This window comes from Channa argus, chromosome 23 (assembly GCF_033026475.1).
Source record: "Channa argus isolate prfri chromosome 23, Channa argus male v1.0, whole genome shotgun sequence".
NCBI classification, from domain to species: Eukaryota; Metazoa; Chordata; class Actinopteri; order Anabantiformes; family Channidae; genus Channa; species Channa argus.
The window spans coordinates 1,656,234-1,675,304 of NC_090219.1; the positions used below are offsets into that span (position 1 = coordinate 1,656,234).

At 39.0% G+C, this 19,071-nt stretch overlaps 1 protein-coding gene across 1 annotated transcript; it reads right to left on the reverse strand.

The window, feature by feature from the left end:
- Positions 1 to 953: 953 nt before the first annotated feature.
- ddx4 (DEAD (Asp-Glu-Ala-Asp) box polypeptide 4) lies at positions 954 to 13,965 on the reverse strand. The gene is made up of 19 exons (XM_067493946.1): positions 13,959 to 13,965; positions 13,568 to 13,624; positions 13,438 to 13,491; positions 11,904 to 11,924; positions 11,761 to 11,823; positions 11,038 to 11,091; positions 10,856 to 10,891; positions 10,734 to 10,769; positions 10,605 to 10,649; positions 10,360 to 10,502; positions 9,877 to 10,029; positions 9,650 to 9,804; positions 7,184 to 7,313; positions 6,928 to 7,094; positions 6,681 to 6,826; positions 6,008 to 6,107; positions 1,674 to 1,944; positions 1,414 to 1,521; positions 954 to 1,285 (listed from the first exon to the last, which is right to left on the reverse strand). Exons 1-19 carry the CDS (start codon positions 13,963 to 13,965, stop codon positions 1,208 to 1,210), a joined length of 1,824 nt encoding a protein of 607 aa, XP_067350047.1. The 3' UTR covers positions 954 to 1,207.
- Between the last annotated feature and the right edge of the window lie 5,106 nt (positions 13,966 to 19,071).

The window sequence follows — 19,071 nt, forward strand, 5'->3', positions numbered from 1 at the left end:
CCATATCACCATTTCCATTTATGTTGTTGGAAAAAAAAAAAAAAGAGAAAAATATTTGCTGTCACTGTGACTGAGTTTGAATTAAATCCGCACTGCAACTTTTGTATTCCGTTTTATATTATAATGCACCATTTTGTATTGTTTGAGCATATCACTATTTTAGTATTCTTATTTTGGGAGCTGTCAGGACTTTCTACATAATTACACAAAAACTGCTTTTATTTATTTTATTTATTTATGCACAGTACTTCCTGGTGGGATCTCATTACTTTTGACTTAATCATTATTTTGACTTAATAAGTCATAATTCTGAGATACAGGATCATGATTTTTTTTCCCCAGTGGCAGAAACAGGTTTCAATAATTTATAGACTGTTCAGTGTCATAAATGTCAAATGCATAACTTTTTGTAGCATTTTGTAACGTTAACAGTCCAACAGTTGAGGAAAAGTAAAAATGTATCCTTTGTAGGAATAATTGAAACAATTCTGTCTATACTTAATATACAAAACCAAGTACATAACATTTTTGTTTATGAAAGGCATTGTATTTAGTTGCTCTGTTCTACAGCAGGTATCTACTACCATGTCACACTGGAGGGGTTTGGGGTAGCACCTGGGATGGACAATCTGACTTAGGGGATACCCAGTGTCACCCCAGGCCACCCCTCTGGTCCTGCCTGTTTTAAGGGTCATAGGGCTTATGTCATTGGGACAATGATTGGTTACACCCTAAACTAAATAATGCCTCCATCAATAACACAGATTAGGTAGCATCGAGACATGCATCTATGAGAGGATTCCCTTCAAATGACGAATCATTAACTTAGGAAACAAATGTTTAACTTCTGAAAGTAACTGCAGGCTTTCTTTCGAAAACATTTATTGTGATCTTTGTTTTTCTAGAAAACAAAATATTTCAAATGTCATTTTTAAGTTGTGACTTTTGGTCAGACATGCTTTTTATTTTAGCTGCGTTACATACCAGTGATTGATTAAAATAATAAAAGTAACTTTTCAAACTATAATATTCACTCCAGACAAAAATGCATCACAAAAAAGACCTGGCTTCTCCATTTAACATCTCACTTGACTTTAACTGCTAGAGATAACATATTTAACCTTTAAACAAAAACTGATAAAACTACAAGCTGAACACCTGGGAAGAAAAGCAAAACAGGGAGGGTTGTGCTGCTCTATTATTCCCTTTATTCCCATTCTTCATCATCAGCAGCAGGCGGAGCAGGTGGCTGGCTCTTCACATTGTTGTCTTGAGAGAATTCTCTCTATGGACATGCCAAGGTACAAGGATAAAATAGAAGGAAACAACAAGTACATTGACACAGACACAGAAATCCTGATTTGAGAGAAAAACTACAAGTGATCACATGACTGAAATCTCAAGTTATGTTACCTTTCTGGCATCTGTGGAAGCAAAGTTCCTCCTGGGTGGGTTGAAGCTTGTGATACTGGGGCCACTGAAGGCAGACTCCTCTAACCATGAAGGCACTTCCTGCTGGGCCTGTTATGGGCCAAACAGAAATGATGAATGAAGAGTGAAGCAGAATCAACAATTTCCAGACTCATATGGGTGACTATAAAAATTAAAATCAGCTGATTAGTGAAGTAAAAGGCCTAGTGTTCATGTTGATTCTTAATGTGGTGCAATCTTGCCTTGGACAGGACTGTGATCAGAGCACGAGCCAACTGTCCATCAGCATCAGGATCAAAGAAAGACACTGCCCTTCCAAGGTTTCCACATCGGCCAGTTCTCCCAATACGGTGGACATATTCATCAATGCTGTTAGGGAGGTCAAAGTTCACCACATGCTGTACATCTGGAATATCCAGGCCACGGGCAGCTACGGAGGTTGCCACCAGGACTGGACATTTCCCAGAGCGGAAGTCTGCCAGAGCCTGCTCTCGCTCCCGCTGCTCACGGTCACTGACAAACACAAAACATTACTGTCAGCATTAGAAACCTAGGAAAAATATATGGTACATCGCAAGTCTTTTCTTCAGAACCAAAGGTTGAAATATGGAAGTCTCCAGGATCAAAGCCCAGCTGAGGGCTTTGCCTTTCTTCCTGCAGCTTACATTTGGCGCACACTATTGAAACTCAGGACAGACCACATCACCCAACAATATTTTAAGATCCTCTAATCTCAGTGCTAATAAAATGCTGAGAATCCGTAGCCATTTGTGCTCTTACACCTTTACTTCCAAAGTTTTTTTACATTTAAACACTCAAATGTGACGTTACCCACGTGAAACTTTTGCACTGTTTAGCCCTGGTTAGGTATCAAACATTATTAAATTACAAAGGATTTTTCAATACTCAATAGAATCAAATTTTGTTCAGCATCGTAAAAATATCCGAGTTCATTACCCTGCCCTAGCTGTTACTGAAAGTTACATTTGTTTTCACAAGCAGTAACTACTATTTGCCCATATGTACAAGGTGGCCTGGTGGATCAGTGGTAGAGCGCTGGGATGCAGAAAGCTGCTGGTTCAAATACCAGGTTTGGGCCCACGAGCCACCAAGGGCATCCTGCGTAAAAACTCATGCCAAATCAACTTGCGGAATATGTTCCGTTCTGGCGACTCCCAAAAGGACAAGCCAAAAGCAGTCTTCAATTCATGTTTTTTTCACAACATAAACAATGTATCAGATGTGGAAACTGAGACATTTTACCATTTCATGGAAAATATTAGCTCCTTTTGAATTGATGGCAATAGTTGAAGAGGGCGATGTATACAATTGTTTACCATCCCCTCTTTAAACTACTCACTGTAAACATCAGGGAAGTAAGGAGACCAGTTGCTGGGGTTTAGGAGAGGAACATTGTCCCATTCTTGTCTGATGCAGGATTCTAGCTGCTCAACAGTCCAGGGCCTTTGTGGCTGGATTCTCATTTTATGATGCACCAAATGTTTTCTATTGGTGAAAGGTCTGGACTGCAGGCAACCCTGTTCAGCACCCGGACTCTTCTCCTGCAAAGCCATGCTGTTGCGATGGATGCAGTATGTGGTTGTGATAATTGTATATGTAACAAGTATACGTTTGTGCAGCTTTGGAGGTGATGCTCAGCACCATGGAAAATAATCCAGCTATTCAGGCCCTGGGAAGGTAGTGCGGGCTGACCTAGCGTAACCCGTTAGCTGTCCCCCAGCAGTTCCCGATCAGCCGGGAAGCCAGTCGGGCTGGGTGACTGTTCGTAAGAGATCTAATGCTAAACAGATGCCCGAGGTTCACCACCAGTCGGTTCACGTTTCTAATCAATTTTCCCCACTCAGCGGCACACCCGCTGAGAAACCAACTCTGGTCATTGGCAGCTCTATAGTCAGTAATGTGAAGTTAGAGACTCAAGCGGCCGTAGTCAAATGTCTTCCTGGGGCCAGAGCGGGCAACGTTGAATCATATTTGAAACTCCTGGCTAAAAATAAATGCAAATACAGTAAGATTATTAATCACACGGGAGTTAATGATGCCCAATTAACAAATCAGGTCACTAAAATGAATGTTGAATCGGTGTGTAACTTTGCCAAAACAATGATGGACTCCGTAGTTTTCTGTGGACCCATGACATGTACAGCCACGTTGTCATTCTGCCGCTGGCTGTCTAGGTGGTGTCCAGCACATGATGTGGGATACATAGACAATTTGAAACGTTTTTGGGTAAAACCTAGGCTGATTAGGAGAAATGGCATCCATTCTACTTTAGATGGTGCAGCTTTCTTATAAAGAAATATGGCTGGTTTTATTATACAACCAAAACTATGACAACCCAGAGTTGGATAAGCCTAGAGCCTAGGATGCAGAGATCCAGTGCTACATGCCTCTCTGGAGTGTCCTTACAACCATCACCCCCCCCCACAACTCCCACATACCTATAGAGACTGTGTCAGCTCCCTGACCAACTAAATTACATAAACCAAAAATGACCACAAAAGGAGTTATTCCTAATAAAACTTAAGAATATTCCTCTTAGAGAACTGGACCCTAAAAATATTGAATGTGATTATTAAATATCAAATCTCTCTCTTCTAAATCTCTTGTTAGTAAATTACTTAATAAGCGATCATCAATGCGATTTATTATGTCTTACTGAAACTTGGTCACAGCAGGAAGAATATGCATGTCTAAATAAGTCACAACCCCCCAAAGTCATTAATTATCATGTTCCTAGAAGCACAGGCCAAGGTGGAGGAGTAGCAGCAATCTTTCACTCTAGCTTATCAATAAACCCTAGACTTAAACAGTTAAATCATTTGAGAGCCTTACTCTTAGCATTTCACACCCTGGAAAACTCAAAAACCAATATTTGTTTTCATGTAACGTCCTCCACTCCCTTATTCAGAGATTTTGATTGAATTTTCAGATTTCAACACTGCGTTTGAATTCAATCTTTAACGAATTAATCAGTTTTCCTAAAATGTATATAAACCCACTCACTGTTTTAGTCACACCTTAGACCTTGAACTTACGTATGGCATTAAAACAGATAATTTAACAATATTACCATTTTCTAATAATATTTGAATTCAGTAACAATAATGGTCTATACAGCAGTTAGGAAAAAAATCAACTACAGCAGATGCTTAACTGAAAAAGCTGTAAACAAATGTAAAGAAACAATTCTTTCATCATTTGATTCACCACATGTCAATACAATGGAAGGAACAACCCTTATGTTACGCCTGCACAAGTTGATCATCTTGATGACAATTCTGCAGCCTCACTATGTGATACTCGATAGAGTTTCCCCTCGGAAAAAAAATGCTGAACTAACTTCAATTATTACCTGATCTAAACTAACAACCTGTCTACTAGGCCATATTCCAACTAGACTGCTGAAGGAAGCTTCACCCTTAATAGATACATTCGTATTAGATAACATTAATCTATCTTCAGAAAGCCTTTAGCTATCAAGCTCCTCTCTTGTAGAACCAGCTCCCAGTTCAGATTCGGAAAGCAGACACCCTCTCTATTTACAAGTCTAGGCTTAAAACCTTCTCTTTGATAGAGCTTATAGTTAGTTAGTTATAATCATGCTGCTGTAGTCTTAGATTCCTGGGGGACCCACCCCCCAACGCACAGAACTCCTTTCCTCCTTTTGAACCTCTCTCCTCAGCTCTCACCCCACAATTGTCACCACTGTATGACATCAACTCTGTGTTCTTTCTGCTGTAGTTTTCTTTCTCCTTCTCCGTCTGTCCCTTTTCGCAGGTGTCCCCAGCTTTGGAGCTGTGTGTTTTCCAGTCTGCAGCTGCTGGTCCTACCAACCTGCCCGATGTTTTGTTGTTAGTTTTGTTTCTCTTTTCTTTTCTCTCTTCATGTTCCACTTACCCCAACTGGTCAAGGCAGATGGCTGCCCAACCTAAGCCTGGTTTTGCTGGAAATTTCTTCTGTTAAAGGGAGCTTTTCCCTCTCCACTGTTGCCTAGGGCTTGCTCAAGGGGGAATTGTTGGTTTTTCTCTATACATCTTTATAGTCTTGACTTTATTCTGTAAAGTGCCTTGAGAAGACTTTGTGAACTGTTGTGAACTGGAGCTGTATGTCAATAAAATTGAATTGAATTAAATCACATCACATTATATAACCGTGTGTGTGTGTGTGTGTGTGTATATATATATATATATATATATATATATATATATATATATATATATATATATATATATATATATATATATATATATATATATATATATATATATATATATATATATATATATATATAAAAAACAATTTTATTACTGTTAAACATCAGGACTCTTCCTGTCCATGACAATATTACTGATAATAGAAAACATTAAATTAAGACATTAAATTAAGTTTCCATTAAAGCGGTGCACTGGTTCAGTTAAAGACTTCCATAAAAGATGATGTGGTGTATTCTCACTTATGTCTCTTAAGACACTGCACCAAAACAACTTATGGGGCGAGCAAGGACCATCATATTGGTAACTTAAGATGTACCCAGACTCCTGAACACATTACTTACCCATGAATGCTGGTGGTTGGAACCTTCTCCTGGCACAAGAAAGCTGCTATGAAATCAGCTTGTCTCTTGGTCTCTACAAACACCATGGTGCGTTCCATTCCTGCAACCAAAAACAGGACATAGATCTTCAGCCCCAGTTTATGTTACTTTGAGACAGCAGAGGGCCATGGTATGAGGCATTTAATCATTTACATTTGTTATCCATGCAGCACATCTTTACACAATGCCCAGAAAATGGTTGCAAAGTAATCTTGTTACCTACCAACATTTCTTTGCCACATTTCAAGTTATTATATCTTCGCTTTGTTTTCAACAAGTGCACACCATTGTCACCAACCACAAGTGGTTTGTAGTACATTAAATTATGACAAATATGCACAACTCATGTTTAACTCTAACATCCAGAGGCCCTCATTTAAGTGCCCCAAGTAAAAATCACTCAACAAAAGGACAGACCAGGAATGCAGGATTTTCCTACCACATAAACCCTGACTTTTTTTTGGTGGAGAAACCAAGCCAAATAATCGTTAAGGCATTTGCCCAATATCAGAATGAATTTCAAATAACAGTGACAGCAACATTTATTTTGTCTTGTGCACCATTTTATTTTGTGAGGAGGTTAAACTCAACATTAGAATCTTTAAATAGCTACAAAAGAGGAAAAAAATGCTACCTGTGGCTATAAGGAGATCAAGGAGCTGCTCCCTCTTGGAGAATTTGGAAACTTGAATAAACGTCTGTTCCACATCGCTGCAGGCCCCACCTACCACACCCACAGCCAGGAACAAGTAGTCCATCTTGAGAAAATCAGCTGCCATCCTGTCAAAAAAACATTTTAAATGTTTATATTTCAAACTAACAATCCAAGCTTCCTTGTTGTTCACTCAACAGTAAAGGCTGCAGTTAGTCACAGAGTGTACCTCTGGATGTCCTCAGGGTAGGTGGCACTGAACATCAGAGTCTGACGGTTCTCTTTGGATGGCATTCCAGGAGAGTCTACCAGGCGTCGCATGTCGGGCTCAAAACCCATATCCAACATCCTGTCAGCCTCATCCAGCACCAAGTACCTGACCTTACTCAAACCAACCTGGAGGAGAAAGTTACTTGTTTCAACCTTCAACTAAAGTGTTGAACAACTCTAATCATCAAACTGATCAATCTTCTGAATTACTTCACCTTGCCTCTTCCTATCATATCCATCAGTCTCCCTGGTGTTCCACAGAGTATATTACATCCCCTTGAGATTTCTCTTATTTGGTGTCCAATGCTGACTCCACCATAAACAACTACAGGACGCACACATGTCCTACAACAGTCAAAAGGAAACTATTAGCTCTTTGTTTTTCTGTCATTGAGCTGCATTCTGCACATTAACACTACACGAATCCAGGTTTAGGTATGTTTGTTAGGTTTTTGCTTTAGAATGTAATCACAGTGAAATCATAACAAATTAAGATTTCTTAGATTTACTGCTTTGTCCCATTACCACCACTTCCTCTTTTCATTCAGTCACTACCCCACTCAACCACTCTCCTTCTCTATGTCACAGACAACAGCAGAGCACAAACACCCATTACAAATATTTTATTAACTATGTTAAAAAGATAATAAAAAGGTGGTCCACTGGTTAATGCAAAGCTCCAATGTAGGAACTCACGTGTTCAAATCTGGGCTGCTCTTAATAAAACCTAATCCATCTGTGCAAGTATGGCTCACTAATTTTAGAAGTATAGTGATAGAAAATGCAACTTTTTTCTGTTTATTTAATTCACTTAAACTTTGTGGACACAAAAACATGGCAGCTTCAATCTATTAATGATCTCGCCATTCATTCAGGTTGTCATTGCTAAAGCAAATTACAAAGCTTTTTTAACCATGTAAATAAACAGCTTTAAATCTCCCACCAACAGGTTTGTCTGAACTGTCTTTAAAATTATGATTGTTACAGTTAATATTGCCTATTGGTCCATTTATCGGCTCTAGATTCTTAAAGGATGAAGCAACAGTAATGTTGGAGCTCAACCTGTGCATAAAGGGGAAAGCAGGTTTCGGAAGAGGGGGTAGGGGATTAGAACAGATTTCCCTGCCATGTTTAGGCATAACCAATTTTGTAATCAGCTTCTCCGACAGTGCATGTACATAACAAAAGGCTGCAGACAGAAACACAGGTTAATTGAATGATGCAGAAATCGTTAATGAAGTGATGGTTCATTTGTAAAACAAAGTACATCTGAAGTCCAACAGAACATTTAACACAAAGGGCCTCGTAGAAATCTGATCCTCGTAGAAGTTACTTTCCCCCTGCGTATTTTTTTTTAAAATTCAGTTGTGTGTCTGTGCTCTCACTCTGCTGCGATAAGCCCCCCACCATCACACACACACACACACACCGTTCTGTCAATAAACAGGTAAAACCTGTTTATAAGGTGTTTAAAATAAATCCAAGGTGAAGGAGAAATCAGAATATTCTGGATAAAAGAGAGAGATAATTAACATGGCAATGGCCACTTGTTTTTTAAATCAAAATCAGTGCAAAGTCCAACTGAAATCATTTTCCATACAATTCGAATTTGTTCTCCATCCTGAATTTTTTTTATTCAGTTTTTGCTATAGATCAGCAGAGGTAAAATCTGTGAACCAGACTTCCAAAATAGGTCAGAGATGGAGGAGAAATCAGATTGATCCACATCTGCATGTAAAGCAGATTGAAAAACGCAGTTAGAAAGAACCACTTTGTTACTAGACCACAACCCAAACATCAGATCAGTTTTTTCAGGTCAACGATCCATCACAGCTGGACAAGTGCAGAGCAGTGCGCATTTCTTTATAGTAGCGAAAATGGGCCGTAATATTTCAATTAAAATTCATTCATTTATTTTATGTTTAATTAAACGAGCCTTCTGCATCCCAACCCAATGCTCTACCGCTGAGCCACCAGGCCCCCTGATTAGAGCATAATATGATGTCCTAATTATGTCCAAAGCTATGACATTAACCTGTCAAGTGTACTCAGACTCTCTTCCTGCTGTAAAACGTGACTGGAGTCAAGAGCTGTAGTTCTGAATGCTCTGCTATCTGCTGAGCTACTTCTGCTAGATGCTCAAATGGAGCACTTACATTCATTAAAAGCAGCCTGGAATGCTCCCTTTGTATTTAAAGTTGTTTGTGTAACTATCAAATAAATTATTTAAAATAGAAATTATTTCTAAGGGTTTTATAGTGTAATAACTGTATGGGGTGGTGACATCTTTAATAATAAGTGTAATAATCTGGCATAAACAAATAAAAATAACTCTAAAATGTGATGTGACACCTACAGGTTAAGACCTGGCTTATGTGTAAATCTGTTTTTGTGAGCAAAGCACCACCTTATGGTGGTACCTAGGATTTGCATGAATGGGGCTTAAATGGGGCGGTTATTTGATATGTATACACCCCCTATCAAGCAACAGGAGAAGAGGGGCTGTTGATATAAAACTGCGTACTGAAAACTGCGTAACATTTTGGTGACACGTCCATGACAGGCAGCTGATGGCAGCAGTTCCCAGACACTCCATCTGTATGTGGAGCCTTTCATGTTTTTTTACATTTCACCGTAAAATCAAAGGATTTACTTGGTTCATTTAAAAGGTTTCAGCATACCCAAAGGCAAACTTCCTGGCCTCTAAGTAGATCTGATTGATGAGCTCTCTGGTTGGGGCCACAATGACCACTTCAGGCTCCTGCAGCTCACTGAAGCAACTGGCCGCCACACCATCTGCCATTAGCTGCTGCAGAATTGGTAGCAGGAATGCAGCCTGGAGGACGAAGACATTTAAAATCTGTCCACATGGAAATGTGCAGGTAAGGCATTAATTCTTTCACCTCACCGTTTTACCAGATCCAGTCTGGGCACAGGCCATGAGATCTCTGCCAGCAAAGATGGCTGGAATTCCATGTTTCTGCACAGGTGTTGGCTTCACATATCCAGATTTTCTGACATTTTTTATCAGGGACTCACACAATGCTGCCTCATCAAAAGACTGAACATAATGGATCAAACATGTGTTAGCTTTAAGGGACAATTCACATTTGCCAAAACACAGCACTTAAAAGGTTTAACCATCCCCAGTCATAAAAATCATGTAACTGAGTTTTGTGATATGTAAGCTTTCTGCCTTTCATTCATATTAAGTCAGTATTTCTTTGATAATAAGTGAAAAGCCAATAAAGTTAAGAGGCTAAAAGCCAAAATTTTCTAAAAGCTGTAAACTTACTGTCCCCTACAACACAGAAATGCAGCTAATGCAAGTAAACAAAGTCAATATGTCACCTATTGTTGTTTATCTATTGATTACATCAGCACTTCCTACCGTTATAGCCTGTGGTGGGTTGGTTCCACTGACATCCACCATAATGTCGTCATACTTGTCAAAGTTTATGCCCGTCTCATAGTGTGCAAAAATAGAGTCTTCATCTTCAGGGAGAGTTGGGGGAATGTATGTGACCTTTGGTTCTGTGGATAACAACAGAAATTTTATGTAGTGCAGTATTGGAAGGGGCCTGATTATACTGACCTGTACAGACCTGTATAGAATTACACTGTTCATCAACTTACTATCACCATCAGTTAAATCCTTCTTTTCTGGATCTTTATTTTCCCCTGCGTCACATCATTGACAATCAGTTAAAATGGTTATAAACTATATAGCTTGTCATTCCATAAATTAAAAAAAAATATTAAAACCTTTAGCAAAGATCTCTTCATCTTTTCCACGATAGCCTGGAGTGACAAAAAACACTTAACCAACATTAACCAACAAGAAATCAAAAACTACCGAAACATTTGAGGTACAATTAATCATTTACCGCCTCCAAAGCCTTCTCTGCCACTTTGGTCACCACCTACAACACATCACCATTAATGATCTGCTTTTCAAATTCCAAATTAAGATTGCATTATTTAAACAGCAATTATTTTTTTGCATTTAGAAGAATAACTTCAAGTTATAAACAGTTCTGCTTTACTATAACAGAAGCAAAACAAATACCTTGTCTGAAACCACCTCCTCCTCTGCTACCTCTTCGACTTTCTCCTCTAAATCCTGGTTTAAAAACAAACCACAATCATATAAACTTAATATGTAAATAATTAACATTTTACCATCTTCAGACTTTTCTCCTATAAAATGAAGGCAGTTCATGAAGTCAACTAAAGCAGGTTTAACAAAGGCGTAATCAGACTTGAACTAACTCCAGCTGTCTCAGAATTAAAATGAAAAATGTTACCATTGAATTCATTTGAATCAATTCTACCCAATCCTCTGCCATACCCTGATAAAATAAACGTCATGATGGAGAACATCATAAACACATTTTAAAAATGTGGTGAGAATTTTAGAATTTTACCAAATCAAAGCATGTACCGTACAGTTTTTGTTCTTCGGGCAATTTAGAAGGTTTGGTGGGGATTTTAGAACAACAGTGGTCTATGGAAGTTTCGATTGTTCCACTTTAAAACGGAGCATTGTAATAATTTATAACTGCAAATTGACTATAGCTGACATCCCTAGGAGCAAATGTTTTACCACAATACAGGGTCTACTGGCTTACTAGAACATATTTCTTACTGTCCAAAACCTCCACAATCAAAGCCCAATTTAAAATGTTAACTTTTTAAACACTAATAACACGTTTTGCCATTGTAAAAGTTAATTTGGCCCAGACCAACACTTGTCTGTGTAGGTGGTACTTAGGTAAAGCTTATGACTCACCTCGGCCCCCCCGACCTCGAAAACCACCTCTTTCTCCTTCTGTGTTGTTCCAGTTAATTCCATCTAGAAAGAACAAAGTGGTAAGAACAAGAACCAGGTACCTGATAATTGACACCAGTAAATGTACCATTGACACTACTTACTATTGCCATTCTCTTCACCACCTGCTAAACAAAAAGTTAGAGCAATAAATGAAATCAAATTAAAAAGGTCTAAAAACAGTCTAAAGCATTTACATTTAGTCATTTGGCAGAGGATTTTATCTAAAGCAACTTATGCATTAAAGAGCAACCAAAAAACATTTCAACTCAACACCAAACCAAATAGTACAGAAGAAGGCCTATGCTAGTAACAGCATGATTATCTATCATTAGTCAGATCAATTAACCAGCCACAAGCTCACAGCTCTCATTTTCACACATATTCTCACATCCATTCATGTATTGCAGCGTTTTCCTTTTAACAGAACAGGCATTGTGGCCCGTGAAGCTCAGTTGGTAAGGCAGTCGACCACAGACCACAGGGTCAGTGGTTGGATCCCCGCTCCTGGCTACATGTCGAGGTGTCCTTGGGCAAGACACTGAACCCCAAGTTGCTCCCCGTGGGTCAGGTGAGCAACTTGCATGGCAGTCACCGCCATCAGTGTGTGAGAATGGGTGAATGGGAATCAACATTGTAAAGCGCTTTGGATGAAAGCGCTTTGGATATAAGTGGCCATTTATCATGTCAAGTCCATGATTGTATTACACTACCCATGGTAGAATAAATTCCAATTTGTTGACCTCATGCGTTTAAAACAATTTAAAAATGTACTAAACAAAGACATCTTCATTTTCTGTAGGTGGAAACAGCCTTCAGGAACAGGATGCAAGGAGAGTACTTGGGAGCCTGTATAAGAATGCCAATTTGTGGGAGATGTTTTCATACACTGACGCAATAGTGAAAAAAGAAAAATTATATACAGTGAAGAGTCATTCATAGTCTACATGATAAGAAAATTTGCAGTTTGTTTTAAATGGCTGAAAAGTTACAACTCTAGTTTTATTTAAAATATATATAATTGTGGATATTTCAATCTTTTTGAATTTTTATTCTTCTTAATCGTTTTAACTTCTATTGTGAAAGTAGTAGGTTTTATTTTTTAGCTCTACATTGACATTACCAAATAAAAGTCTTGTGTTGCAGGAGAAATAAATAATGAAATATTTTGACACATGTAAAACCATCATCCACTTGCCACCATCTCTGAAACATGTTCTAGGGGGAAACACTGTTTTGAAAACCCTAACATGTGTCTCAGTTTCTCTGAAACAAATAAGCCCTCTAGCACAGAATCAGTTTGGTGAATGCAGCAGTAAAGTTTTTAGAAGACTAAATGCCACAGTACATCTTTGTATAATAAGTTGCCCCTAGATGTATTTAGTTTGCTTTGTTTGGGCCAAAACATATTGCTCAAATAGTTATGAATTCTTTATTTTAGCATCTATAATTTTGTCTTTTATTACTCTTTGGTCTGTATAGTGCCTAACATCCACTCACACCAACTTAACTGAAAGGCCAGAGCAACACCATGTAATTGATATTTATGCTTAAATGTCAAAAAGAATTCTTGTGGCACATATTCAACAAAGACTTTAGTATTTAAGATTCATTTTACTCTTTAAGATAAAGAGGCACCTGCAGAGAATGAGCTTTTAAAATCTCGTCTGCCTCTGCTTCTTCCACCACAACCTGGAAAAGTAGAAATATATTCATAATCAATTATTATTTAGGCACACAGATAATTTTTCTTTTTTTTAACACTTACCTCTCCCAAATTCACTATTGTCTGTGTTCCAGGAATCTCTGCTTCTTCCACCACAACCTGGAAAAAGAGAAATACATTCATATTCAATTATTATTTAGGCACACAGATAATTTTTCTTTTTCTTTTTTTAACACTTACCTCTCCCAAATTCACCATTGTCTGTGTTCAAGGAATCTGTGTCTGTGCCTAAACACAAGTTAGTAATTTCCAATAATGCATCATTATAACTTGAAAATTATTTGGGTAATCATTCTGCAGCCTTTATTCCAATTGTCACTAGGGGTGATTTCAGCAGATGTCAATTACACTTTGCTGTACAAGTACTACTAAATATTTTATATAATGAAGCAAAATATCACTGGATAATCCATATATAGCATGCTGACTATACCTTCCATTGTGGTTTGGCTGGTTAGTGTAACAATCCTAGTAGTAGTTTCCTGTTATGGTTAATACATTAGATGGTAACTGTTTGGCTCCATTGAGGGAACAACAAAGATAGAAATATTATGTTAGTGCTTTGTCTGTAAACAAGCCCACCTCTTCTTGCCAGTCATCCATGGTTATTTAACTGAAAAAATAAATAAATACACAAATCAACATCCAGATGCTACAACTGTATCACAGTTGTTAAGCACTTTTTATCTTTACAATATTTCAGGGCATATCATGATTAATAACCCTATTAGTGAATAAAACTGTACATAAGACTCATAAGACTGTTTCATGATCGTAAATTTTTGATAAACCTATTGTCAAAGTGCCGGCCAAGCATGTTCCTACAATATAACCACGCGACTCACGAATGCAACTTTTAACTGACCTAATGGCGTTTCCGAGCGTTAAAGTAGTTAGTCAAATCTTTAAAAAATGTAGACCGTGGAAAAACAAACTTGGACAAATGTCCCCCATTTAGAGAGTAACATGAGCCTAGTTGCCAGTCGGTAATAAAATTGTTCATTAAACATCAAAAGGAACTTTAACAGAAAGACAAATTAACGTTAACCACTTTTAGCTAACACCACGTCCCAGCCACGCCTTGGCTCAGTGGCTAGCGCCGACAGGACAGAAAGGTCCAAAACCAGGACAATTACCAACTGAGAAGAATATAACTACCTTTAAGCATATATATTTTTTAAATACTGGCTGATAAAGTAATATAACCTACGTTTTGAATTTGACTGCCACTGAAGCTTCTCTAGCGTTAACTCCAATTTGTCAAATGGGCATTGACAAAAAAGTCGAATAAACAATTATTGATAAAGTATGACAAATAATGACTGCAATAATATTTATCAAATCCTTTTCCCAGGCAGAATTCGGTGGTAGTTATCGTCGTGATGGCTCAGCTCCGTTCTCCGTCAGTTCACCTGTCTGTGAAGATTGGAACTGGAAAAGGGTCGTGTGCACCGTGAACGCCGGCGCCTAACGAGGGTTGCCAGTCCCGCTGTTTTCCCGCCCAAATGCATTATTCTGATCATATGAGTACAGATAAAAGTATTTGGTGTGATCACAGGTTTCACAGTGTTTTCCGGCGTAAAAACTGTGCCAAATCAACATGCTGACAATGACCCGCTTTGGCGACCCTGAACTCACGGGATAAGCCGAAAGGACAAACAAATAAATCAAAAACAAATAAAATAATGCTATAGAATGGTTTGTACGCTTTTATTTTTTATTTTGCACCCCGATGTTACACAGCTGATAAGTTGATGTAAGTGTGATGGGGTTGTTGCCTTGCACACGTGCTTTGGTAAATTCGTTTTGGTGCTTTGGTAAATTTCGTTTTATTTTCCAGACTATGCCCTTGACCTCTGAAATGGGAGAATAAGTGTTTGTGCTTGGATTTCATAAAAAGGCCCTGATAAGTATAGAAGCAACCATTGAATGGACCATAAATTGCATGTTGTATTTATTCCCTATTTTAATGACATGGCAAAGTGATTAATTTGCATTCTCTGCTGAGCATGTTCCAAGTGTGAATGTGTATATCTGTTGTGAATGTTGGGCTGGTTGTTGCCTAAGACCAGGGCTGTCTGCATTGTTCTTATTTTTAATTCTCTTCCCCAAAGCTTGATATCTTTGCATAAAATGCAATATTACTAACCATAGCCAGTGCTTAACCTATGTCTCTTATTAGTACTTCTTCCAATGTGCTCTTCTTGCCTGGCCTACTAGTTGACTTGTTTGTATAGTACTTCAGCAAATACTATACAAACAATTTCTATATTTATTACCCCAGTATGGCGCTGCATTGTTTTTGATGGAATTTTTTTTTCTTTTTTTTTGTACTTTTACAATGGTTAGTGTTTACTGAATGAGCCTACCACACAAGCACAGGCAGGGGCTCGAGAAGTCAAGTGTCCCATGGGTGGGGGACTCAGGGACTGAAACTGTTCATTACTCTTTTTAAACAGCTGTAGCTCAGATGGTAAGGCAGTTGTCCACGGACCACAGGGTAAGTGGCTTGATCCATGGTCTTGGCTATATGTCGAAGCTAAAACATTTGACATCTTAGTTCTCCTTGGTACACGTACAGTAAGCACTAAAGAGAAATGCCTTGTTTCTTGTTTGTCCAAGATCAATGGCTTATGGCTTGTCCCTTTTGTGGTTGCCACAGCGGAACATGTTCTGCATGTTGATTTGGCATGTGTTTTTACGCCGGATGCCCTTCCTACCACAACCCTCCCATTTTTTATCTGGGCTTGGGACTGGCACCGAGGTTGCCCATATGTGGGGCCACACCTGGTGTGATGTGAATCGAGCCCGCTGCCTTCTGCATGTTTCTGGGCAAGACACTGAACCCCTAACAGCCCATTCCCATCCTCAGCTGTCAACTTCAACCAGAGGAGTTTTTCATCATTAGGAGATCAAATGATCTCAACTGGGGGAGCTCTGGAAAAGGAAATTGAACATGATTACAGCCGCCATGGTACACGCAATGAGATGACATAATCTGAACTGACCGTTCCTCCAAGTGATATCATCTGGAGGTGGTTTTCAAATAGATAAAGGGAGATATTTTAATATAAGGAAGTCAGAGGGACGTTTAATGGCATTCATTTACATGTACTACACAAACTAGATTCAAAAAAGTAAGTTCAACATCAGTCCTTTAAGTCTGAGTTTAGAAAAGGCTAGGCTAGATGCAAAAAATATGGTTATGGAGGTTATGATGCATCCATGGTAAACTCATGTTATTTATATCATGCAGTAGTGGAAGGTCACCAAACATATTTATTCAATTACTGTACTTTCAAAATCTAATGCAACCACAAGGGGGTCTTCTTGTGCCAGTTCCAAGTCTGGATAAATGCAGAGGGTTGTGTCAGAAAGGGCATCTGACGTAAAACACATGCCAAATTAAAAATGTGAATCAAGACAATGACTCCCCTACCGGATTGGTCGGGGCCCGGGTTAACAACGACCGCCACCGGTGCTGTTGACCTACAGGGTATCGGTGGAAATTGGGCTACTATTGGTCGAAATCGAAGAAGGAGAGGAGGAAGGAGTGTTCGTAGGCAGAGTGTGAAGAGGAAAGCTAAGAATGTAGGACTGACAGTAGGGACTTCGAATATTGGGACTATGGCAGGGAAGGCTAGATAGTTGATGCAGAGAAGGAAGGTGTAACATACTGTGTGTCCAGGAGTACAGGTGGAAAGGTAGCAAGGCTAGAAGCTTTGGAGTAGGGTTCAAGTTGTTCTATGTTGTACTATGCATCAGATATAAAGAGAAATAGAGTAGGAGTTATCCTGAAAGAAGAGTTTGTGAAAAACGTTCTAGAGGTGAAAAGAGTATCAGACAGGTTATTGAGTCTGAAGCTGGAAATTGAAGGCGTGATGTTCAATGTTGTTAGAGGTTATGCCCTACAGGTAGGATGTCAGTTCGTATAGAAGGAAATATTCTGGAGTGAGTGGTCCACTACAGCTAATTTGATCAGAGAGACAGGTAGGAGGGTACTCGGTGTGTCATCTGGAAAGAGGAAAGTGGACAAGGAGACTTGGTGATGGAACAAGGAAGTTCAGGAGTGTATACAGGGAAAGAGGTTAGCAAAGAAGTGGGACACTGAGAGGACTGAAGAGAGTAGACAGGAGTAAAGGGAAGCGTAAGGTGAAGGTAGAGGTGGCAAAGGCCAAACAAACAGCATATGAGGACTTGTATGCTAGGTTGGAGACTAAAGAGGGAGAGGTGGATTTGGACAGGTTGGCCAGACAAAGAGATAGAGATGGGAAGGATGTGAAGCAGGTTAGGGTGATTAAAGATAAGGATGGAAATGTATTGACAGGTGGCAGGAGTGTGATGGGAAGATGGAAGGAGAACTTGGAGGAGTTGATGAATGAGGAACATGAAAGGGAACAAAGAGTAGAAGAGGTGACTGGTGTGGAGCAGGAAGTAGCAAAGATTAGTAAGAGTGAAGTGAAGAGGACGCTGAAGAGGATGAATGAGGATGAGTGGAAAGGCTGTTGGTCCTGATGACATACTTGTGGAGATATCGAAGTGTCTAGGAGAGGTGGCAGTAGGGTTTCTGACTAGTTTGTTTAACAAGATCTTGGAGAGTTAGAGGATGCCCGAAGAATGGAGGAGAAGTGTACTGGTGCCACATTTTAAGAACAAGGGAGACATGCAGAGCTGTGGCAAATACAGAAGAATAAAGCTGATGAGCCACACAATGAAGTTGTGGGAAAGAGTATTGGAAGCTCGGCTAAGGGCAGAGGTGAGCATTTGTGAGAAGCAATATGGTTTCATGCCTAGAAAGAGTACAACAGATGCAGTATTTGCTTTGAGGATGCTGATGGAGAAGTACAGAGAAGGTCATAGGGAGCTGCAGTGTGTCTTCGTAGATTTAGAGAAAGCGTATGACAGGGTGCCAAGAGAGGAGCTGTGGTATTGTATGAGGACGTCTGGAGTGGCAGAGAAGTATGTTAGAGTGGTGCAGGACATGTATGACAGCTGTAAGACCGTTCAGACATGTTCAGAGGAGAGACTGTGGATGTAGTGAGAGAGGACATGAAGTTAGTTGGTGTGAGAGAAGAGGGTGCAGAGGATAGGGTTAGATGGAGGCACATGATTCGCTGTGGTGACCCCTGAAAGATAACAGAGAACAGAAAAGAAGAAGACTGTACTTTCAAAATCTAACAAATAAAACAAAAGATCGTACTTAATTTTTTTATTATCCTGATGAGGAATTTACAAGCTACCCAGCAGTATGTAAAGTAATATCATTAAAACTGTTAGATACAAAAATGCGATAATTTAAATAGAGTAGCCTGTGTGGCACTTTAATGGATCAATAATTATAATCTAATACTATCATATTTAATTTTTTGAAATCAGCCATTCTGCTTTAGTACTTTTATTTTTGTTGCTTTATGTATTTTTGGGCTAGTACTTTTGTACTTTTAAAGTGTGGAAATGCTACTTTGAAATAAGTGAAGAATAATAGTAGGTCTTGTATCTGATATTTTGATCAAAATGATGACTCCAGTTCCTTCTAGCGTTACGAT

Bases quoted from the DNA above. Each gene is read 5' to 3' on its own strand.
- ddx4 (XM_067493946.1), bottom strand. The intron at 11,925-13,437 runs GTGCCTCTTTAT...TTTGTTTAGCAG, and splicing joins TAAAAGCTCATTCTCTGCAG to GTGGTGAAGAGAATGGCAAT. The intron at 10,030-10,359 runs GTAGGAAGTGCT...CATTATGTTCAG, and splicing joins ACCCACCACAGGCTATAACG to TCTTTTGATGAGGCAGCATT.